Genomic DNA, 22,250 nt, shown 5'->3' with positions numbered 1-22,250 from the left:
GCTCAACTCAGTGCATGTGGAAGGAGGTCTGCAGCTCACCTGAGTATGAACGCACCATCCAGAGGGAGCGAGACAGACACAGCCGTCTGGCGGATAAAACCTCTCAGCTGGAGCAGGAACGCAACGAGCTCAAGATCCTGCTGGATGAGATCAGAGGCAGCAAGTCCAGCCTAGAACATCTCAAACTGGAGCTGGAAACAGATATGAACAATCTCAAGTGAGCTCAACTCAGTGCATGTGGAAGGAGGTCTGCAGCTCACCGGGGTTTGTGACGTTTACTCTCTTCTCTCTCTCTCTCTCCTCTCATGGAAGGTTCCTTTTGAGACAGGAACAGGAAAAGCATCAGAGCGCACTCATGCTGTATAATAAAACCCGTGAGCAGCTCCAGAGGAAAGAGGAGCAGCAGCAAGCCGAGGCCGAGGAGCGTCACAAAGCCGAGCTGAAAGTTCGCAGTCTGGAACTGGAGATCAGAGCCCTGAAGAACAGCATCAAACAGGTCAACAGCAGCAGACTGTTAGATTTAGCTGGTAAAACCAGCCCGTAACACAGTTTGCTGAACAGTGTGTGTGTTTGTGTGTTTAGATTGAAGAGGACAGAGATGAGTCTCAGCGTCTCCTGTCTCATGAGCGCAGTGCTCGTGCCCTACAGGAGGAGTTACTCAACAACCACCTGCGTAAGCAGCAGGACATTGAGGAGGAGAACCTCCGAAACCTCAACAAGAGCAATGAGGTACTGCTGTCACCTTCTCAAACACCAACTATATATGTGTTTGCCAGGGAATATAGTCACATATGCAGTGATGTCACCGTTTTATGGCCACACATGCAGTGCTGATGATGTCATAGCTTTACAGCTATATATGCAGTGATGTCATAGTTTTACTTCCACAAATGCAGTGTCGTCATAGCATTACAGCCACATATGCTGTGACATCATAGCTTAACAGACAAATATGCAGTTATCATAGATTTACAGTTATACAATTATTAATATCAGAACTTTACAGTCACATACGCTGTGATGTCATAGTTTTACTGTCAAATATGCAGTAATGTCATAGCTTTATGGACGTATACAGTGTCGTCATAGTTTTATGGCCTTATATTATCACATCTGAGAAACCATGAAGACCATAAGCTTAATACAGCAAATTACCAATATGCAGTTATATAGTATCTTTGCAATCACATATGTAGTTACCAGTGTTGGGTGTAATTAGTTAATAAGTAATTAGTTACTGTAATTTAATTACCGGTACTTTTCCCTAGAAAAAGTAAAGTAATGGATTACTCTTATTTTTTTCTGTAATTTAATTACAGTTACGTCTTATGTAATTGAACTTATAGACTATAGAACATTCATATACAATACAATAGTGGATTTAACATACAAATTTAAAGTCTAACCTTAAAATGCATGCTTTTTAGGTACCCTTCTCACTTTAAATACCTTGGTGAGTTAATAAAAATTGTGGTAACACTTAGTGTCCAATTCTCACTATTAACTAGTTGGTTATAGCATGAATATTACTGGGATATTGGCTGTTTATTATTACTTTAAAAAAACACATATTAATGTCTTATTCTGCAAGACCTTATTTTAAATCCTTAACCCTACCCAATTCTTAAACTTAACAACTACTTTACTAAGTATTAATAAGCAGTAATTAGGAGTATATTGAGGCAAAAGTCATAGTTAATAGTTAGTTAATAGTGAGAATTGGACTCTAATCTAAAGTGTGACCAGAATAATTTATGTAGTTATCTATTATTTATTTGAAAGAATTAAAAGAACCTTTTCATGTCTATCCTTGTATCATTAACTTGTCGAGGTTGATATAGGATTTAGCAATAAGTAATTAAATACTTTTTGGAGAGAGTAATTTGTACAGTAATCTAATTATACTGTTGAAGATGTAATTAGTAACTAGTAGTAATTAATTACTTTTTTAGAGTAACTTACCCAACACTGGTAGTTACCTCATAGTTTACTGACACATAAAGCAACATCATAGCTTTATAATATGCACATTCCAACCAAGAAACCATGAATATGAACATAATTGAGAACAAATTTACCAATATGCAGTGATTTCATATCTTTACAGTCAAGTATGTAGTGACGTCATATTCAGGGCTGTCCTTTAGGGGGTGCAACTGGTGCACTTGCACCACGTCAGCTAAGGACGGCCCTGGTCATAATTGAGCATAATTGAGAACAAATGGCCAATTTTCCTAAATCAAATACTTTAAAATCAAATACATGAAGTTCATGATTTAGGTTTACCGCATATAAAACACAGTCAGCAGATCTTCTGTGTAACCCAATTGCTCTAATCCTTTTTGCTGACATGTGATTGGTCAGATTTTTAGGCTTTGTCCTAATGACCTGCACTTAGGCATTAACTTACAGTTATAGAGCCAATCACTCTGTTGCAACTAGGCCACATGCTCTGTAATAATATAATAAAAAAAAAATGCTAAAATGTGTTTGTCTCATGTTAAACTGAGTTCATTTCTGATGCTGTGCTCAGGCCATGTCCCAGCTAACAGAGGCGTCAGACCGTGAGCGAGAGTTGATGCAACAAAACCGAGCCCTACTGGATGAACTGAATGCAGCTCGGGCCGAGCTGGACCGCTCGCAGTGCCACAGCCGACAGGAAGAGTCACGGCTGGCGGAGGAGCGTGACGCCCTTCGCGAGAGACTGGAGGACGCCCGCAGGGACATGAAACTGAGCGAGGAGGCCTTGGCCCAGACCGTATTCCAATACAACGGGCAGCTGAGCACGCTGAAGGCCGAATGCTCAGTGATCACGGCCAAACTGGATCACGAGAGGCAGGTGAGGCAGCAACTGGAGGCCGAGGCTGAGGCGAGCAGAGCACGACTTCAAGCGGCGCTACAGGAGGCCGAGAGATGCCAGGTAAGCTTCAGGGTTTTTTTTTGTTCAACCAAAGGGAAGGGATTTTAGGAACTGCTATCAATTTGTCTTTTATTATTGTTGCAACCTCTCAGACCTCACGCACGGATGCAGAGCGCACTCTCCAGCGAGACCGTGAGGAGCACCAGCGGGCGCAGGAAAAGCACATCTTTGAGTCCAGTACACAACGGGACACCATCCAGTCCCTGTCCCAGAAACTTAGCAAGGCCGAGGCGCGTGCCAACAGCTTCGAGAATGAGTGTCACCGTAATGCTCTGACCGTCGCTGAGAAAGGCGTGTTGTTGGAGACTCTGGCCCGGGAGAAAGACCAGGCCCTGGCCAAACTCAAAGAACTGGAGGCCACGGTACTGAGTGAACGGGAGCAGGCCAGCCGTGCCGGGGCCAAACAGGAAGCCATGCAGGAGAGACTGGCCCAGTCTCAGAGTGAGAACGCGCTGCTACAACAACAGCTGGAGGAGGCGCTCAACAAGGGCTCGGCGAAAGATAAAGCCGTTACAGATGTGCACCAGAACTTTGCAGAAATGCTGAACCAGATACGTGCAGACGGAGAGGAGAGAGTCCACCTGGTGGAGGAGAGAAGCAAAGAGCTGGTGAAGACGAACAGCGAGCTGAGAGAGCAGAACTACAAAATAGAGCAGGAGAAAGCTGAGAGAGAGGTAGAGGACACCGAGATTGTCTCGTGTTTTTTTCTTTAGAAATGGCTGTATCACTGTATTTACTGTAAGTGAAGAACATCCAACATCCTTTTGTATCACTAAAGGGCTTTATATAAATATATATATATACACACACATAAACACACACACAAATATGTGTCAAATTCAATATATTGTTTTAATATATAAATAATTAATTTTTTTAAATAAATATTTTAATTAAAAAAAAAACTTAGGCATTAACTTACAGTTATAGAGCCAATCACTCTGTTGCAACTAGGCCACATGCTCTGTAATAATATAATAAAAAAAAAATGCTAAAATGTGTTTGTCTCATGTTAAACTGAGTTCATTTCTGATGCTGTGCTCAGGCCATGTCCCAGCTAACAGAGGCGTCAGACCGTGAGCGAGAGTTGATGCAACAAAACCGAGCCCTACTGGATGAACTGAATGCAGCTCGGGCCGAGCTGGACCGCTCGCAGTGCCACAGCCGACAGGAAGAGTCACGGCTGGCGGAGGAGCGTGACGCCCTTCGCGAGAGACTGGAGGACGCCCGCAGGGACATGAAACTGAGCGAGGAGGCCTTGGCCCAGACCGTATTCCAATACAACGGGCAGCTGAGCACGCTGAAGGCCGAATGCTCAGTGATCACGGCCAAACTGGATCACGAGAGGCAGGTGAGGCAGCAACTGGAGGCCGAGGCTGAGGCGAGCAGAGCACGACTTCAAGCGGCGCTACAGGAGGCCGAGAGATGCCAGGTAAGCTTCAGGGTTTTTTTTTGTTCAACCAAAGGGAAGGGATTTTAGGAACTGCTATCAATTTGTCTTTTATTATTGTTGCAACCTCTCAGACCTCACGCACGGATGCAGAGCGCACTCTCCAGCGAGACCGTGAGGAGCACCAGCGGGCGCAGGAAAAGCACATCTTTGAGTCCAGTACACAACGGGACACCATCCAGTCCCTGTCCCAGAAACTTAGCAAGGCCGAGGCGCGTGCCAACAGCTTCGAGAATGAGTGTCACCGTAATGCTCTGACCGTCGCTGAGAAAGGCGTGTTGTTGGAGACTCTGGCCCGGGAGAAAGACCAGGCCCTGGCCAAACTCAAAGAACTGGAGGCCACGGTACTGAGTGAACGGGAGCAGGCCAGCCGTGCCGGGGCCAAACAGGAAGCCATGCAGGAGAGACTGGCCCAGTCTCAGAGTGAGAACGCGCTGCTACAACAACAGCTGGAGGAGGCGCTCAACAAGGGCTCGGCGAAAGATAAAGCCGTTACAGATGTGCACCAGAACTTTGCAGAAATGCTGAACCAGATACGTGCAGACGGAGAGGAGAGAGTCCACCTGGTGGAGGAGAGAAGCAAAGAGCTGGTGAAGACGAACAGCGAGCTGAGAGAGCAGAACTACAAAATAGAGCAGGAGAAAGCTGAGAGAGAGGTAGAGGACACCGAGATTGTCTCGTGTTTTTTTCTTTAGAAATGGCTGTATCACTGTATTTACTGTAAGTGAAGAACATCCAACATCCTTTTGTATCACTAAAGGGCTTTATATAAATATATATATATACACACACATAAACACACACACAAATATGTGTCAAATTCAATATATTGTTTTAATATATAAATAATTATTTTTTTTAAATAAATATTTTAATAAAAAAAAAAGGAAATAAATGTTGTAATATATTTGATATATTTTAATAATAATAATCATGATAACTGCACATACATAAAGGTTAAAACAAAGATATATACAACACACCAGAAACATTTAATTGATTAAGCAGTGGTCAAAAGTTATTAAAATAATTAATACAATTCATGCAAAAATAAACAAATTTTAAATAATAAAAATAATAGTAAAAATATATATATAAAACAATAACACATAATAATATGATAAATATAATAAAAAAAGATTATAGGTATTTTAGGTTATACATTTATTTTTAGATATCCAATGAGAGCATTAAGCTGTTGTTTTTTTTGCAGGCTTCTCTGAGGCAGCTGCAGCAGGAGCTGGCTGACTGTCTGAAGAAGCTGTCCATGTGTGAGGCTTCTCTGGAGGTCAACACACGGTACCGTAATGATCTCGAGGAAGAGAAGGCGCGCACACTCAAGGACATGGACAGATTGAAGGGAAAGGTAACCATTAATCTTCTTATACTTCCTGAAAACTGTCCGATCAGTTTGGTGTCAGTCATTAACAGTACAATGTGTGTTTAACCGGAGTACCTTCATTCCCTGAACAATATATGTTCATTTATTGAATTCAGTAATATAAAAAAGTGGGGTCACCACTAGGGATGTGCGCGACGACTAATTTGACTGTCGTTTAAAGGGCAGCTGAGCACGCTGAAGGCCGAATGCTCAGTGATCACGGCCAAACTGGATCACGAGAGGCAGGTGAGGCAGCAACTGGAGGCCGAGGCTGAGGCGAGCAGAGCACGACTTCAAGCGGCGCTACAGGAGGCCGAGAGATGCCAGGTAAGCTTCAGGGTTTTTTTTTGTTCAACCAAAGGGAAGGGATTTTAGGAACTGCTATCAATTTGTCTTTTATTATTGTTGCAACCTCTCAGACCTCACGCACGGATGCAGAGCGCACTCTCCAGCGAGACCGTGAGGAGCACCAGCGGGCGCAGGAAAAGCACATCTTTGAGTCCAGTACACAACGGGACACCATCCAGTCCCTGTCCCAGAAACTTAGCAAGGCCGAGGCGCGTGCCAACAGCTTCGAGAATGAGTGTCACCGTAATGCTCTGACCGTCGCTGAGAAAGGCGTGTTGTTGGAGACTCTGGCCCGGGAGAAAGACCAGGCCCTGGCCAAACTCAAAGAACTGGAGGCCACGGTACTGAGTGAACGGGAGCAGGCCAGCCGTGCCGGGGCCAAACAGGAAGCCATGCAGGAGAGACTGGCCCAGTCTCAGAGTGAGAACGCGCTGCTACAACAACAGCTGGAGGAGGCGCTCAACAAGGGCTCGGCGAAAGATAAAGCCGTTACAGATGTGCACCAGAACTTTGCAGAAATGCTGAACCAGATACGTGCAGACGGAGAGGAGAGAGTCCACCTGGTGGAGGAGAGAAGCAAAGAGCTGGTGAAGACGAACAGCGAGCTGAGAGAGCAGAACTACAAAATAGAGCAGGAGAAAGCTGAGAGAGAGGTAGAGGACACCGAGATTGTCTCGTGTTTTTTTCTTTAGAAATGGCTGTATCACTGTATTTACTGTAAGTGAAGAACATCCAACATCCTTTTGTATCACTAAAGGGCTTTATATAAATATATATATATACACACACATAAACACACACACAAATATGTGTCAAATTCAATATATTGTTTTAATATATAAATAATTATTTTTTTTAAATAAATATTTAATTAAAAAAAAAAGGAAATAAATGTTGTAATATATTTGATATATTTTAATAATAATAACTGCACATACTGCACATACATAAAGGTTAAAACAAAGATATATACAACACACCAGAAACATTTAATTGTGGTCAAAAGGGTCAAAAGTTATTAAAATAATTAATACAATTCATGCAAAAATAAACAAATTTTAAATAATAAAAATAATAGTAAAAATATATATATAAAACAATAACACATAATAATATGATAAATATAATAAAAAAAGATTATAGGTATTTTAGGTTATACATTTATTTTTAGATATCCAATGAGAGCATTAAGCTGTTGTTTTTTTTGCAGGCTTCTCTGAGGCAGCTGCAGCAGGAGCTGGCTGACTGTCTGAAGAAGCTGTCCATGTGTGAGGATTCTCTGGAGGTCAACACACGGTACCGTAATGATCTCGAGGAAGAGAAGGCGCGCACACTCAAGGACATGGACAGATTGAAGGGAAAGGTAACCATTAATCTTCTTATACTTCCTGAAAACTGTCCGATCAGTTTGGTGTCAGTCATTAACAGTACAATGTGTGTTTAACCGGAGTACCTTCATTCCCTGAACAATATATGTTCATTTATTGAATTCAGTAATATAAAAAAGTGGGGTCACCACTAGGGATGTGCGCGACGACTAATTTGACTGTCGTTTAAACGAAAGTTTTGTATCCGACTAGTCGACTAGTCTAAAAGCAAGAAACCCCCAAAAGATGGTAAGAAAAAAAACCTCTTTGCGTGCATGTAGCATATATTAGCCTATATTTGAAATACTTAATCTATGAATCACACTATCAAATCCCTCAATGAATTCCGTTTGCCGCACACTTGCCTCGCGTTATCATCATTTCATTTTAGGCGGTCGTTAAAAAGAAAAAAAAGAAGAGCATATCAACATAAGCCAAAGCATAGCTTATTTATTCAAATCAGCTGGGGAAATGCAGAACAATGGAAAATCAATCAATAGCCTGACAGAATTCTTAATCTTCATATAACGTTAGCCAACATATTAAAACACAAGTCAAAATATGAATATATTTATAGTCATATAATGTCATTAAGTTGTTGTATATGAAATTTACATAAATTTAATATGAACATTAAATGAATACATTTATATTCATATTTACATGTTACAGTAGTCATTTATTGCATGATGAATATTCTATGAAATTAATATAAAGATTTTATGAATATATTTACATTTACATATTTTAGTAGTAATATATTGCATAATTATTTATGTGAAAATTATATGAATATTTAGATTCATGTTCAGATTCATATAGTAATGATATTTAGTGCATACTATTAAGGTAAGACATTTACATTAAATGAATATGTATATTATTGTATTTATTTTCATATATTTCAGTAGTCACTTATTGCATATTATTAAGTTATTGAAATTAAAATGAATATTTTCAAAATATATTTATATTCATATTTATATATTTAAGTAATAATTCGTTGCATAATATTAAAGTATTTAATTGGAATAATATATTTATTTCCATATTTAAATATTTCAGTAATGCCATTTATTGCATACTTTTACGTTTTTGTAATAAAAGTGCATTCAAACGAACCACTTTGTTCTCTATCATCTTACGTCCATCAGCTAAACAACACAAAAGTGTCCATCATTATTAACTGTAATCAACTTCTAAGCTATCTGATCATGGTTCATGTGATTATGATATCTCTCCAGGTTAGAGATCGAGAACGCCAGACTGGAGGCCACGGCCAAACAACAGACCAACCGCATTGAGGTGCTACAGAAGGGTGTTCAGGAGGGCGCTGTGGTGAGTTCTCTGTCCTGACTCAGCTGATGATGGTAGATTTAGACGTTAATCCTGACAGAACCTCCTTTTACCCTCTTAAGTCATCTGAGCTTCACTTTAGATGAACTCTGTTTAAATGTGCCAGTGCAGAATGAGCTTGACTGTACATGTGAGTCAGTCAGAGAGGAGATTTCATGTAAACTGATGTAGTCGGTCTTTTCACAGCTATCAGGCTCATCACCTGGAGAAGGGGTTGGTATCAAACATCTAGCTGTGATTCTAGCAGTTCCCTTTTTTGGTTCTTCTTTTTTCACTGTGAATTACAGCTCTTCAGGATCTCAAATCTTACTGTGATTTACTCTTGAAATGAACAAGAAACAATAAAGTGTCTGTATGCTTTATTGCTTTTCTCTAGTAGGGTTGTTAGTGGGGTATTTTCTCCGTTTTGGTGGTGGGTTAGGGTTTAGGTTGATTTGCATTTATTGTAAACTCTACCTTCTGCATTTTTGGTTTCTGAGATCTAAAGTAGATCTAGATCTGCATGAAGTACTTTGTTAAGAGAGTGAATTGAACCCATCAGATCCTGTTGCATATTGACATCTGTGATGGTTCTCAGGTCAGGAATCATTTGGAAGATCTCGTCACAAACCTGCAGAGCAGTAAGATGACACTAGAAGAACAACTCAACCAAGAGGTGAACTTTATAATAAACCTGTCACATTGAGCTTCAAAATGCAACTAAATGCAATGGATGAAGAGAGGATAGACTGAAAACTGAATTTCAGTTTATTCATAGCAGTGATATTTTAGTATCACTGATATACTATTAGTTTTTGTTCATATTTTAAATTAGATTTTTTTTTTTTTAGATTTTCTTATTTTAATTTTAGAGAAAGTTTTAGTAATTTTGTTATTAAAAATAATATATTTTTTAGTTTAAAAAAAAAATGTCTGTATTTATTTAATTTTAGTACTTTACCTTAAAGAGATAGTTCGCCCAAAAATGAAAATTCTGTCATTAATTACTCACCATCATGTCGTTCCAAACCCATAAGACCTTCGTTCATCTACGGAACACAAATTAAGATATTTTTGATGAAATCCGAGAGCTCTCTGACTGTGTAATTTAAAGGGATAGTTCACCCAAAAATGAAAATTTTGTCATTAATTACTCACCCTCATGTCGTTCCAAATCCCTAAGACCTTCGGAACACAAATTAAGATATTTTTTATTAAATCCGAGAGATTTCTGACCCTGAATAGACAGCAAAGCAACTACCACGTTCAAGGCCCAGAAAGGTAGTAAGGACATCGTTAAAATTGTCCATTTTACATCAGTGGTTCAACCTTAATTTTCCGAAGCTACGAGAATATTTTTTGTGCGCAAAGAAAACAAAAATAACTTTATTCAACAATTCTTCTCCTCATCCCAATGAGCGCCGCCATTGTGCAGAGAGTATCACAATGCATGAGGAGAAGAATTGTTGAATAAAGTTATGTTTGTTTTCTTTATGCACAAAAAATATTCTCATAGCTTCGGAAAATTACATTTGAACCACTGATGTCCCATGGACTTTTACCGATGTCCTTGCTACGTTTCTGAGCCTGGGAACATTGCAGTTGTGTTGCAGTCTATGGAGGGTCAGAGAGCTCTCGGATTTCATCAAAAATATCTTAATTTGTGTTCAGAAGCTGAATGAAGGTCTTACGGGTTTGGAACGACATGAGGGTGAGTAATTAATGACAGAATTTTCATTTTTGGGTGAACTAAACCTTGATGTGTGTTTCTTTTCTCTCTCTTTTTTTAGTCTTTGATTTAGTTAGCGATAATAACCCTGATTCATAGTGCTACAGGAAAATATGATCTGTTTTTTCATTGCGGTCCTCCTCTCCAGGTGCAGAAGCAGAGTATGCTATCCCATAATGCCCAGGACTCACAAGCACTGTGGGAGGAGGAGCTAAAGAGCCGCTCACAACTGGGACTCCGCCTCTCTGAGCTGGAGAAAGAGAAAGGAGAACTGACCAATCAGGTGCCAGAAAGACACAATAATGCCCATCCAAAATGTGTCATTGAATTACACCTGATATTTTCATAAAATATGGAATGAATGTTTGTTCTTTTACTTTGAAATTTATATAATGCAGTACCATTCAGTCATTTGGGGTCAATACGTTTATTTCGTTTTTCTGTTTTTTCTTTTAAATAAAGAAATAAATACTTTTATTCAGCAAGGATTCATTCAATTGATCAAAAGTGTCAGTAAAATTATTAATAATGTTACAAAAGATTTAAAATAAATGCTGTTCTTTTGAACTTTCTATTCATTAAAGAATTAAAAAAAAAAAAAAAGTATTATGTTTTCCACAAAAATATGAAGCAGCACAACTGTTTTCAACATTGATAATAATCAAATGTTTCTTGAGCAGTAAATCGGTATATCAGAATGATTTCTGAAGGATCATGTGACACTGAAGACTGGAGTAATGATGCTGAAAATTCAGCTTTGATCATAGCAATTAATTACATTTTACAATATATTCAAATAGAAAACTGTTCTTTTAAATTGTAATGATATTTCACAATTTTTCTGTATTTCTGATCAACTAATTCAACCTTGGTGAGCAGAAGAGACTTCTTTCAAAAACATCAATTGTACCGACCCCAAACTTTGAATGGTAGTGTATGTATAGAGCAATATACTGTTAAAAATATTATTAGATGAAAATGTTATTGGTGATATTTCATATCACACATTGGAACACATGCCAAAGTGTCTTGTGGCCAAGAGTTTCTAACAAATGCGTCCTCTCTCTGTATTTTAGATGGAGCTCGAGAAGAAAATGGCCAAAAAACTAGCCGAGCAGAAGAAATCTGTGGACACCCGTCTGGAGCAGGAGATGAAGAGAAACACTGACCTTCAGAAGGAAATGTACAGGTGACCCTTTAACCTTTAACCCCGACTGCTGCAGCTCTACACCTGTAGACGTTTTTGAGTATGTAGAGAAGCCGACTATGCGGATCCTCCTGCTTGTGAATCTGTGAGACACACACATACAGTGCACATTGCTTTATCTTAGGAGGACTGACTCCAAGCCTGTCTTTTGTGCTGCTGCAGTGCTGCAGAATGACTTACAGCTGTGTGTATAGTGCGAAAAACCTTCATACGGCATTTGAAAACTGATATATTTAGAAAAAAGTGTTACAGGATATTTGACAGCACAAATAATCATGTCATTATTCTTTTTATCCATGTTAATTATGGTGGAAATGAGAAAAAGTAAGAGGGATCATTTAAAAACCAAGTTGTTTAACTGGTGGAGCAGGTTATTTCATTTGAGTGAAAGATTATAAAGAAATCACAATCACAGTAAGACCTTTGTTGACTAATATATATAGTACTTATACGGCTGGGCGATAATTCGATAATGATAATTATCGCGATATAATTTTCCTCGATATGGAGAGTTCGATAAATGTTTGATATAATGTTTATGCGCCAGTAGGAAGGATCATGTGACACTGAAGACTGGAGTAATGATGCTGAAAATTCAGCTTTGATCATAGCAATTAATTACATTTTACAATATATTCAAATAGAAAACTGTTCTTTTAAATTGTAATGATATTTCACAATTTTTCTGTATTTCTGATCAACTAATTCAACCTTGGTGAGCAGAAGAGACTTCTTTCAAAAACATCAATTGTACCGACCCCAAACTTTGAATGGTAGTGTATGTATAGAGCAATATACTGTTAAAAATATTATTAGATGAAAATGTTATTGGTGATATTTCATATCACACATTGGAACACATGCCAAAGTGTCTTGTGGCCAAGAGTTTCTAACAAATGCGTCCTCTCTCTGTATTTTAGATGGAGCTCGAGAAGAAAATGGCCAAAAAACTAGCCGAGCAGAAGAAATCTGTGGACACCCGTCTGGAGCAGGAGATGAAGAGAAACACTGACCTTCAGAAGGAAATGTACAGGTGACCCTTTAACCTTTAACCCCGACTGCTGCAGCTCTACACCTGTAGACGTTTTTGAGTATGTAGAGAAGCCGACTATGCGGATCCTCCTGCTTGTGAATCTGTGAGACACACACATACAGTGCACATTGCTTTATCTTAGGAGGACTGACTCCAAGCCTGTCTTTTGTGCTGCTGCAGTGCTGCAGAATGACTTACAGCTGTGTGTATAGTGCGAAAAACCTTCATACGGCATTTGAAAACTGATATATTTAGAAAAAAGTGTTACAGGATATTTGACAGCACAAATAATCATGTCATTATTCTTTTTATCCATGTTAATTATGGTGGAAATGAGAAAAAGTAAGAGGGATCATTTAAAAACCAAGTTGTTTAACTGGTGGAGCAGGTTATTTCATTTGAGTGAAAGATTATAAAGAAATCACAATCACAGTAAGACCTTTGTTGACTAATATATATAGTACTTATACGGCTGGGCGATAATTCGATAATGATAATTATCGCGATATAATTTTCCTCGATATGGAGAGTTCGATAAATGTTTGATATAATGTTTATGCGCCAGTAGCGGAACGAAACAGCGCGATACATCGCCATCATTTACCATGGATTTACTGTAGTAACACTCACTGCACCATGGTATTGTGGCAGAAATATCAGGTGCCAGAAAGACACAATAATGCCCATCCAAAATGTGTCATTGAATTACACCTGATATTTTCATAAAATATGGAATGAATGTTTGTTCTTTTACTTTGAAATTTATATAATGCAGTACCATTCAGTCATTTGGGGTCAATACGTTTATTTCGTTTTTCTGTTTTTTCTTTTAAATAAAGAAATAAATACTTTTATTCAGCAAGGATTCATTCAATTGATCAAAAGTGTCAGTAAAATTATTAATAATGTTACAAAAGATTTAAAATAAATGCTGTTCTTTTGAACTTTCTATTCATTAAAGAATTAAAAAAAAAAAAAAGTATTATGTTTTCCACAAAAATATGAAGCAGCACAACTGTTTTCAACATTGATAATAATCAAATGTTTCTTGAGCAGTAAATCGGTATATCAGAATGATTTCTGAAGGATCATGTGACACTGAAGACTGGAGTAATGATGCTGAAAATTCAGCTTTGATCATAGCAATTAATTACATTTTACAATATATTCAAATAGAAAACTGTTCTTTTAAATTGTAATGATATTTCACAATTTTTCTGTATTTCTGATCAACTAATTCAACCTTGGTGAGCAGAAGAGACTTCTTTCAAAAACATCAATTGTACCGACCCCAAACTTTGAATGGTAGTGTATGTATAGAGCAATATACTGTTAAAAATATTATTAGATGAAAATGTTATTGGTGATATTTCATATCACACATTGGAACACATGCCAAAGTGTCTTGTGGCCAAGAGTTTCTAACAAATGCGTCCTCTCTCTGTATTTTAGATGGAGCTCGAGAAGAAAATGGCCAAAAAACTAGCCGAGCAGAAGAAATCTGTGGACACCCGTCTGGAGCAGGAGATGAAGAGAAACACTGACCTTCAGAAGGAAATGTACAGGTGACCCTTTAACCTTTAACCCCGACTGCTGCAGCTCTACACCTGTAGACGTTTTTGAGTATGTAGAGAAGCCGACTATGCGGATCCTCCTGCTTGTGAATCTGTGAGACACACACATACAGTGCACATTGCTTTATCTTAGGAGGACTGACTCCAAGCCTGTCTTTTGTGCTGCTGCAGTGCTGCAGAATGACTTACAGCTGTGTGTATAGTGCGAAAAACCTTCATACGGCATTTGAAAACTGATATATTTAGAAAAAAGTGTTACAGGATATTTGACAGCACAAATAATCATGTCATTATTCTTTTTATCCATGTTAATTATGGTGGAAATGAGAAAAAGTAAGAGGGATCATTTAAAAACCAAGTTGTTTAACTGGTGGAGCAGGTTATTTCATTTGAGTGAAAGATTATAAAGAAATCACAATCACAGTAAGACCTTTGTTGACTAATATATATAGTACTTATACGGCTGGGCGATAATTAGATAATGATAATTATCGCGATATAATTTTCCTCGATATGGAGAGTTCGATAAATGTTTGATATAATGTTTATGCGCCAGTAGCGGAACGAAACAGCGCGATACATCGCCATCATTTACCATGGATATACTGTAGTAACACTCACTGCACCATGGTATTGTGGCAGAAAAGTGGGATATTCACACTGAATTTTATTACAGGAGTAATGGTATATAATTTTAGTATGTATTTGATTAAGCTATAGCATGTGTGCATTTATACTGAATGTTTTTAGACTACTGTTTTTCATAGTTATATTTTTACCATGGTATTTAGGTGCTATATGTGTGGTTTTAACTGTGTTTATCATGATTTAAATGTATGCTACTATGGGAGACCAATGCTTAATTCAAAAAAAAAAATTTTTTACCATATAAAACTGAGGATGCTACCATTTTATTTTTATAGATGTTACTGATTTTGATAATGAACAAAAATTTACCTCTGCATCCTAACTCAAGCTACTATCAAATGTGCATTTCTAAGAGTTTATCATGATTTAAATGTATGCTACTATGGGAGACCAATGCTTAATTCAAAAAAAAAAAATTTTTACCATATAAAACTGAGGATGCTACCATTTTATTTTTACAGATGTTACTGATTTTGATAATGAACAAAAATTTACCTCTGCATCCTAACTCAAGCTACTATCAAATGTGCATTTCTAAGAGACAAAAAAGTGATATTATTATTAATATTATCAGGCAACCCAAACCTGTTTCTTGATTTGAAACAATATCACTCATTAGGACATGCAGAAACTAAGAAATTAATTTTTCTAATCAGATATTTATTTTGTTAAGGAAAATTAATGGTCTTGTTTCTACAACTTCCACTTTGGAGCAAAAATCTGGCTTTAAACTTGAAAGAAATAAAGATTTGACATTTATCGTGATAATTATTGATATCGACTGATATGAACATTTTTTTCGTGATAATTGTTTTGGCCATATCGCCCAGCCCTAAGTACTTATATACTATTATATTATTTATTAATGTGTTGTATATATTGATATTTATTGATAATAGTCTTTTGTTATTTTAATTTAAGTAATTTTGTTATGAGCTTTTGTAATGTTTTTAACTTGTATTAAATAACATATATATATAATACACACGCACACACACACACATACACACACAGGACATAGGTACCTATATCTCATGGTTTAATTGACTTCAAATGCAAGCAGCACAGTGTTCTTTTAAAAAAAATACTCTATTATAATATTATTTATTCTATTTATATATTCTATTACAATATTTATTAATATCTTGTATATTAATACTTATTAATAATAAGCTTTTGTTTTTATTTTTCATTTAATCTTACATTAAGTAAATTTGTGTTGTATTTTTGTCATTTTTATTAGTTTGTATTAAGTATTTATATTTAGCTTTAATCATTTTTTTTTTCAGTTTTAGTTTTAGTCATTTTAGAACTTACTTTAGCTGCTAAACCAACATTTCTAATTCTTCATTTGCATTTTGCATCAAATATATATATTTTATTTTATTTCAGCTTTATTTCAATTTATAACAAAAAAAAGTCTACAAAGCTGTTTGCATCGTGCTCTTTTGTCACTTAATACTTTATTTTGGTGCATCGAACTATTTAATTACTTCGTATAAGAAACAATGACCGGCACTAACAAAAATAGTCTTCATTTAACGTTTTATTTACATTCATCACCAGCAGGAAGAAAGAAGACTATTTTTGTGAGTGCGGATCATGGTTTCATATATGAAAATAAAAAAACAATAACAACAATGATACAGAATGTCTCTAATTTCAGTCTCTCTATCTGTGTGTGTCAGGTTGAAGACACTGTTGAAAACCGCTAAGAAGCAGCTGCGGGAACAGGGCGGTGGACAGCTGGACTCTCCTCTGGGCAGCTTCAGAGCAGACATGAGCCACCGTCTGGAGGCAGAGAGCGCCGTCAGCAGAATGAAGACTCGGGTACAGTCTCAGCTTTAGCCATCTACAGACCTTTGCAACATTTTTGGTCATTTTTAAGACTATCAGATGAGATAAAAGCAAGCAAACTTGGTATAGTCTCTTTATTTCTTCCTGTTCTGCTCGCGTCCGAACCTGTTGCCACCTTCCTCTGGCGCAGGTGGATGAGCTGCAGTCTCAGTACGAGCGGGAGGCGTCGCGCTGCTCGCGGCTGGAGGAGGTGAACAGACAGCTGAAGGAGAAGCTGTCGTCTGTGAAGAGCCTGAGCCGAAGCCACGAGCAGCTGGAGCGCAGCAAGAGGCAGCTGGAGGAAGAGGTGGCCAGTCTGCGGCGGCAGCTGGAGGCCGGTGTGATGGACCAGAGCCAGGCCGAGCAGTACCGCCGGGAGACGGAGGAAAGAGCCCGACAGGAGATCCGACACAAACTAGAGGAGGTCAACCTCTTCCTGCAGGTACACAACGTGAGTCAGAGACTCAACATTCACCAGAATGCGCTCACTTTAGCATTGTGTTTATTGTTGTTACATATTTCTATGCAAATCCGAAGTAAATGATCATTGTGCACCAAATAGAAGTGAAAAAGCAAGTGAATACAAAATCGTTACTGGCCGGTTTCAGTCACATTATGCAAAAATGATGTTCCTTTACTCATTTTATTTGATTTTATTTTACATTTTAAGTATAAAATATTATTTTTACAAATTTATTAGAATAATTTTGCTTATTTATGTATTTTTCACTCTTCACATGCAGACATTATCTTATTTTGTTTACTGTTATTTTATTATTATTTATTTTATATATATTTTAATTCAAGTAATTAGAATAATTTTGTTTTTTATACATTTTTAGACATGGTTTCATGCAGGCATTATATTGTTGTTATTTTATTTTATAATATTATATATTTTATTTAAATATAAAATATTACTTTATAGAATAATTATAATAAATCTTTTAAAGTTGATATAATCATTTTCTTCATTATGAGATTTTATGTTTCACACAGACAGCATTTTATTTATTTATTATTTTTTATTATTTTACAAGTTAAAAACAAAATGTATTATTTTATAAAGATAATTATAATTATTTTGTTTATATAGAATATTATATATTTCTAAAATATAAGATAATTATAATTATTTTGTTTATTATGAAGTTTTAGACACTGTTAAACACTGACACTGTGTTTCCTTCATCAGACGCAGGCGGCATCTCAGGAAGCTCTGGAGCAGATGAAAGCTGCTAATGAGGCCAGTCAGCGCGCTCAGCAGGAGCAGCGCATCAGAGATCTGGAGGGAGAGCTCAGCCGTTTACGCAGCGTTCAGCAGGACAGTCTGCTTCAGAGAGACTCCAGCCGCACAGAGCTGGACCGCTACAAACAGCTGTACAGCGAAGAGCTCCGTCTCCGCAAGAGTCTGGCCGCCAAACTAGAGAGGTGAGAGGCATCATGGGAGCCAGACCGCAGAATTATATTTAGAAATACTGTATGTCTTCATTATAATCACAGCTCAATCACATTTTCAGATTCAAAAATTGAAATTAGTTGCATTAGCCACAAAAAAAAAGAGTTTAATGGCAATTATTTCAATGCCTATCAGGTGCAGAAAATTATAAAAATAATAAATTCTAATAAATTATTCAAATAAAAAATAAATTAAAATAGCAAAATATAAATAAAAGAATAAATATTATTTCAAAATATATAAACTAAGATAATCAGAAAATTATGGTAAATTTAGCAAGTAAAACAAAAAATAATAAATACAAATAAATTAATAAAATATAAATAAATAAATATTATTTCAGTGCATATCGAGGAAGATGCAGAAAATCATGATATAAATAAATATAAATAAATTACTAAAATAAAAAAGTAAATAAAAATTGTAAAATGTAAAAACAAATATATACAAAAATAAATATTATTTCAAAACATATCAAGGGAGTCACAGAAGATGATGATACATCTACCAGGTAAAAAAAAAAAAAATTAAATTAAAAAAAAAAAAAAAAAAAAAAAATATATATACATACATATTGAAATAGAAATGAAAATGGTCAATTTACAAAGCAGAGCTAAAAATAATAAGTACAAATAAATTAAATTAAATAAAAAATAGTAAATAGTAAAATTAAATTAGAAATAAATATTATTTTAAAGCATATTAAGGGAGGCGCAGAAAATTTGGATAAACTTACCAAGTTAAAAAAATACAAGTAAAAAACAAACATGAATAAATTCTTAAAATAAAAAAATGAAAATTACCCTAAATTATTTTTATTGTTATTTTAATCAGCCCTAGTAAATATTTCCAATTAAAAAATAGGCTGCTATTTCTGTATTTAGTTGATTTATTTCTGTTTCATAAAGGTTTACTGTTTTTTTTTGTTTGTTTTTCAAAATGTGCCAAAATGTCTTTTTGTTCATTTTGTGCAGGTCGAGCGAGCGGTTAGCGGAGGCCAACACTAAACTCCTGAGCGAGAGGCAGCGCAGTAAATCTCTGCTCACCAGCAGTATAGTGAACGGCGGTTTAGGAGGCCCCGCTCTGGATGTGGGGGCGTACGGAGCCTCTCTAGGACCCCTGAGCAGGAGTCTGGGCCTCGGGACGCCTCTGCTGGCTACAGTAGGGGAATCCCAGAGCAGCCGCGTAGAGGCCTACCTGGCAAAGGTGAGCGATGCCGCATGCAGTCTTTGACTCTCATTTAGATTGTGAACAGGTTTCAAATCCTACACCACACTGGCTCAACATTCAACTCTAACCATGAGCTAATACTTACTGTTAGCTTTAGAAGAGCCACCCAAAATAAATCCCATGCCAGGTGGTGATTCTAAGACTAATGATATATCTTCTCCTTCCACTATCTTTCCCTTCATAAACGTAGTAAATAACCTCCTGGTCTGTTTTTCCTGTGGCTGCTGTCTGGACTCATGACCTCTTCTGTCTCTGATATCTTCAGCTTCTAGCTCAAAAGTCTGTTTCTCACCTGTCCTCTCTGCAGCCTGATACCTGAGCAGGTGTGTAGCTGATGTGTGCAGACCTCTGACTGTCAGAACACACACACACACACACACACATACACACCTGCTTTAATGTGTCTCTGCGGCTTCACACAGCTGTTTATGCGAGAAAACGTTGAGTCAGAAATCATGCTGGATTTTGTGCCATTACAGCTTTTAGTACACAGAGTCGTTTCTGAAAAAAATCATTATCTTTCTTCAGAATTAGTTATTTGTGTATTATTCATTCGTATTTATTTATATTTGAATCAGCTTTTGTTTTTATATTTTTTAGTTTGAATTTTGTAATTTTGTTACGTGCTTTTGTCAGTTTATTCGTATTTTTTCAGGTTTTGTTTTAATGGTTGCATATGCAGTAAATTTTAATAGTTATAATAGTTTAGTATATTTTTTAGTTTTAATGAAGTTTTATAGGTAATAAATCATTTTACATTTTAATTATTTTGTGTAAAAATGTTAACTTTTGGGAGTTGGATCAGAGAGTTCTTTCATCACACTGGAAATGGAAGGTAAAGTTAAGCGCATTGCATTGTGGGATACAGTACTGAGTGCAGTGTGCTCTGGTTGTTTACTGCACATTTTGACAAATGTAGTAGGTTATTTAGATATTTAAATGATACAGAAAATTGACATACTGCAGAGTAAATATACTACAGAAGTAGCATGAGTATCTATTATGTCTATATTTAATCTTTATGAATATTTATATTTAAACAAGATCTGTGATTTATGAACCAATATGTGATGTAACATGTTTAGCTATTCTCAGGTCTGTAGCTGTACTGGTCAAATTTTGAACCCCTTTATTTTATCCTTTTTGAGGTCATTTTTCATACTAAAATGAATGTGTAAATGATTCAGATGATTTTTTTTGCCCCTTTCTTAATTTGATATTATACTAATGAAATCATAAAATGAAATTATATCACTAGCTAGGGTAAATTGTAATAATATTTTACGATTTCTCTGTTTTTACTGTATTTTAAATCAAATAAATGCTGCCTTAAAACCCAACATTTTTGAATGGTAATGGATGCTTTTACTAGCATTTGGATTTTGACCAATCAGATGTGTCAAAACCATGGTGCATCTGCATAGTCATGGTTATACATTTTTATAGTATGAACGCTGTGACAACTTTTAAAAAAAGAGCTGGCTGAGTGTTAGTTTTAGGACATGCGTGTTTGATGAGATCAGATGTGTCAGATGTGTAATCTGATTGGTCTGTTCCTGTTGCAGATGCAGACGGAGCTGGAGAAGCACATATCGAAGGAGCTGGACTATGGTAAGACATTATTACAACAAAATGTTTACATGTATTTTATGTAAACAGTCATTTTTACTGTTATGAGGATCACATTCGTTTAGATTACAAGCTATCATAATTTATATATTTCATTTATATTAGATTTTAAATATGTAGTATAAACTCCATATTCTCCTATATCACACTATATGAGCCATAAAATACAAACAAAATGCATGCAAAAGTTTTTTTTTGTCTGAAGGTTTAATTAACTGTTCAGTTAAAAAAAGATACATTTTTCAGACTATACTTTAAAATGTCAGACTTTACAGGGTTAATATGATCCTTAAGTTAGAATTACATTATGACTCGAAGTCCAAGCAAAAATGTGTTCTGTATTAATGTGAATGGCCTCAAAAGTGACTTTTTTGTGATTTTCTTTCTCATGTCATTCTCTCAGTGACAGGAGAGCTGGAAGGAGGAAGTGCCCGCATGTCTCCCGTAGGATCGGCCTCTGGCTCTCAGAATCTGAACGTGAGTCCGGAGCCGCCGGACCCCGTGAGCAGAGCCACTCAACAGTACCTGGAGGTGCTGAAGAAGAACTACATGATCTGAGTTCAGTCCACACACTGTGAGCACAATCAACTCCAGCGCCTTATCGCTGACCCACAAACCCACTCAACCACCCTAAAAACACTAGTTTGTTTACTAAAGCTGGCGTTTTAAAAGCAGTTATGCTGCCTCCTTATGGTCACTGAAGAAATAGTTCACCCAAAAATGAAAATTTGCTGGCCAACTAAAAATGAGTTTGTTTCTTAATGGGAACAGATTTGGAGAAATGTAGCATTCCATCACTTGCTCACCAATGGATCCTCTGCAGTGAATGGGTGCCGTCAGAATGAGAGTCCAATCAGCTGATAAAAACATCACAAATAATCCACAAGTAATCCACACCACTCCAGTCCAGCAGGTAATGTCTTGTGGATTATTGTGATGTTTTTATCAGCTGATTGGACTCTCATTCTGACGGCACCCATTCACTGCAGAGGATCCATTGGTTGAGCAAGTGATGGAATGCTAAATACATCTTTGATGACTTAAAGTTGAGTACATTTTCAGCAAATTTTCATTTTGGATGAACTATTCCTTTTAATACTCGAG

At 36.7% G+C, this 22,250-nt stretch overlaps 1 protein-coding gene across 1 annotated transcript; it reads left to right on the top strand.

Annotated features, from left to right (window-relative positions):
* Positions 1–14: 14 nt before the first annotated feature.
* Positions 15–21,910, top strand: LOC107674805 (ankyrin repeat domain-containing protein 26-like). The gene is made up of 18 exons (XM_016468910.1): positions 15–217; positions 313–496; positions 583–729; positions 2,534–2,794; positions 5,953–6,078; positions 6,171–6,557; positions 6,634–6,640; positions 8,710–8,804; positions 9,009–9,035; positions 9,400–9,477; positions 10,679–10,813; positions 11,607–11,719; positions 16,681–16,822; positions 16,980–17,270; positions 18,024–18,259; positions 19,262–19,493; positions 21,083–21,128; positions 21,550–21,910. The coding sequence occupies exons 1-18, from the start codon at positions 15–17 to the stop codon at positions 21,702–21,704; spliced, it is 2,865 nt and encodes a 954-aa protein (XP_016324396.1). The 3' UTR covers positions 21,705–21,910.
* Positions 21,911–22,250: the final 340 nt, after the last annotated feature.

This window comes from Sinocyclocheilus anshuiensis, unplaced genomic scaffold (assembly GCF_001515605.1).
Source record: "Sinocyclocheilus anshuiensis isolate Anshui unplaced genomic scaffold, SAMN03320099.WGS_v1.1 scaffold941, whole genome shotgun sequence".
In the NCBI taxonomy this organism is placed as follows: Eukaryota; Metazoa; Chordata; class Actinopteri; order Cypriniformes; family Cyprinidae; genus Sinocyclocheilus; species Sinocyclocheilus anshuiensis.
This window is presented reverse-complemented; position numbering and strand designations above follow the sequence as displayed.

What these genes read in the sequence shown, in the direction of transcription:
- LOC107674805 (XM_016468910.1), top strand. Translation starts at nt 15, where the DNA reads ATGTGGAAGGAGGTCTGCAGCTCACCTGAGTATGAACGCACCATCCAG. An exon ending in AGGAGGCCGAGAGATGCCAG is followed by an intron (nt 6,079 to 6,170) that starts GTAAGCTTCAGG and finishes GCAACCTCTCAG; the next exon opens with ACCTCACGCACGGATGCAGA. An exon ending in CTTCAGAAGGAAATGTACAG is followed by an intron (nt 11,720 to 16,680) that starts GTGACCCTTTAA and finishes TGTGTGTGTCAG; the next exon opens with GTTGAAGACACTGTTGAAAA.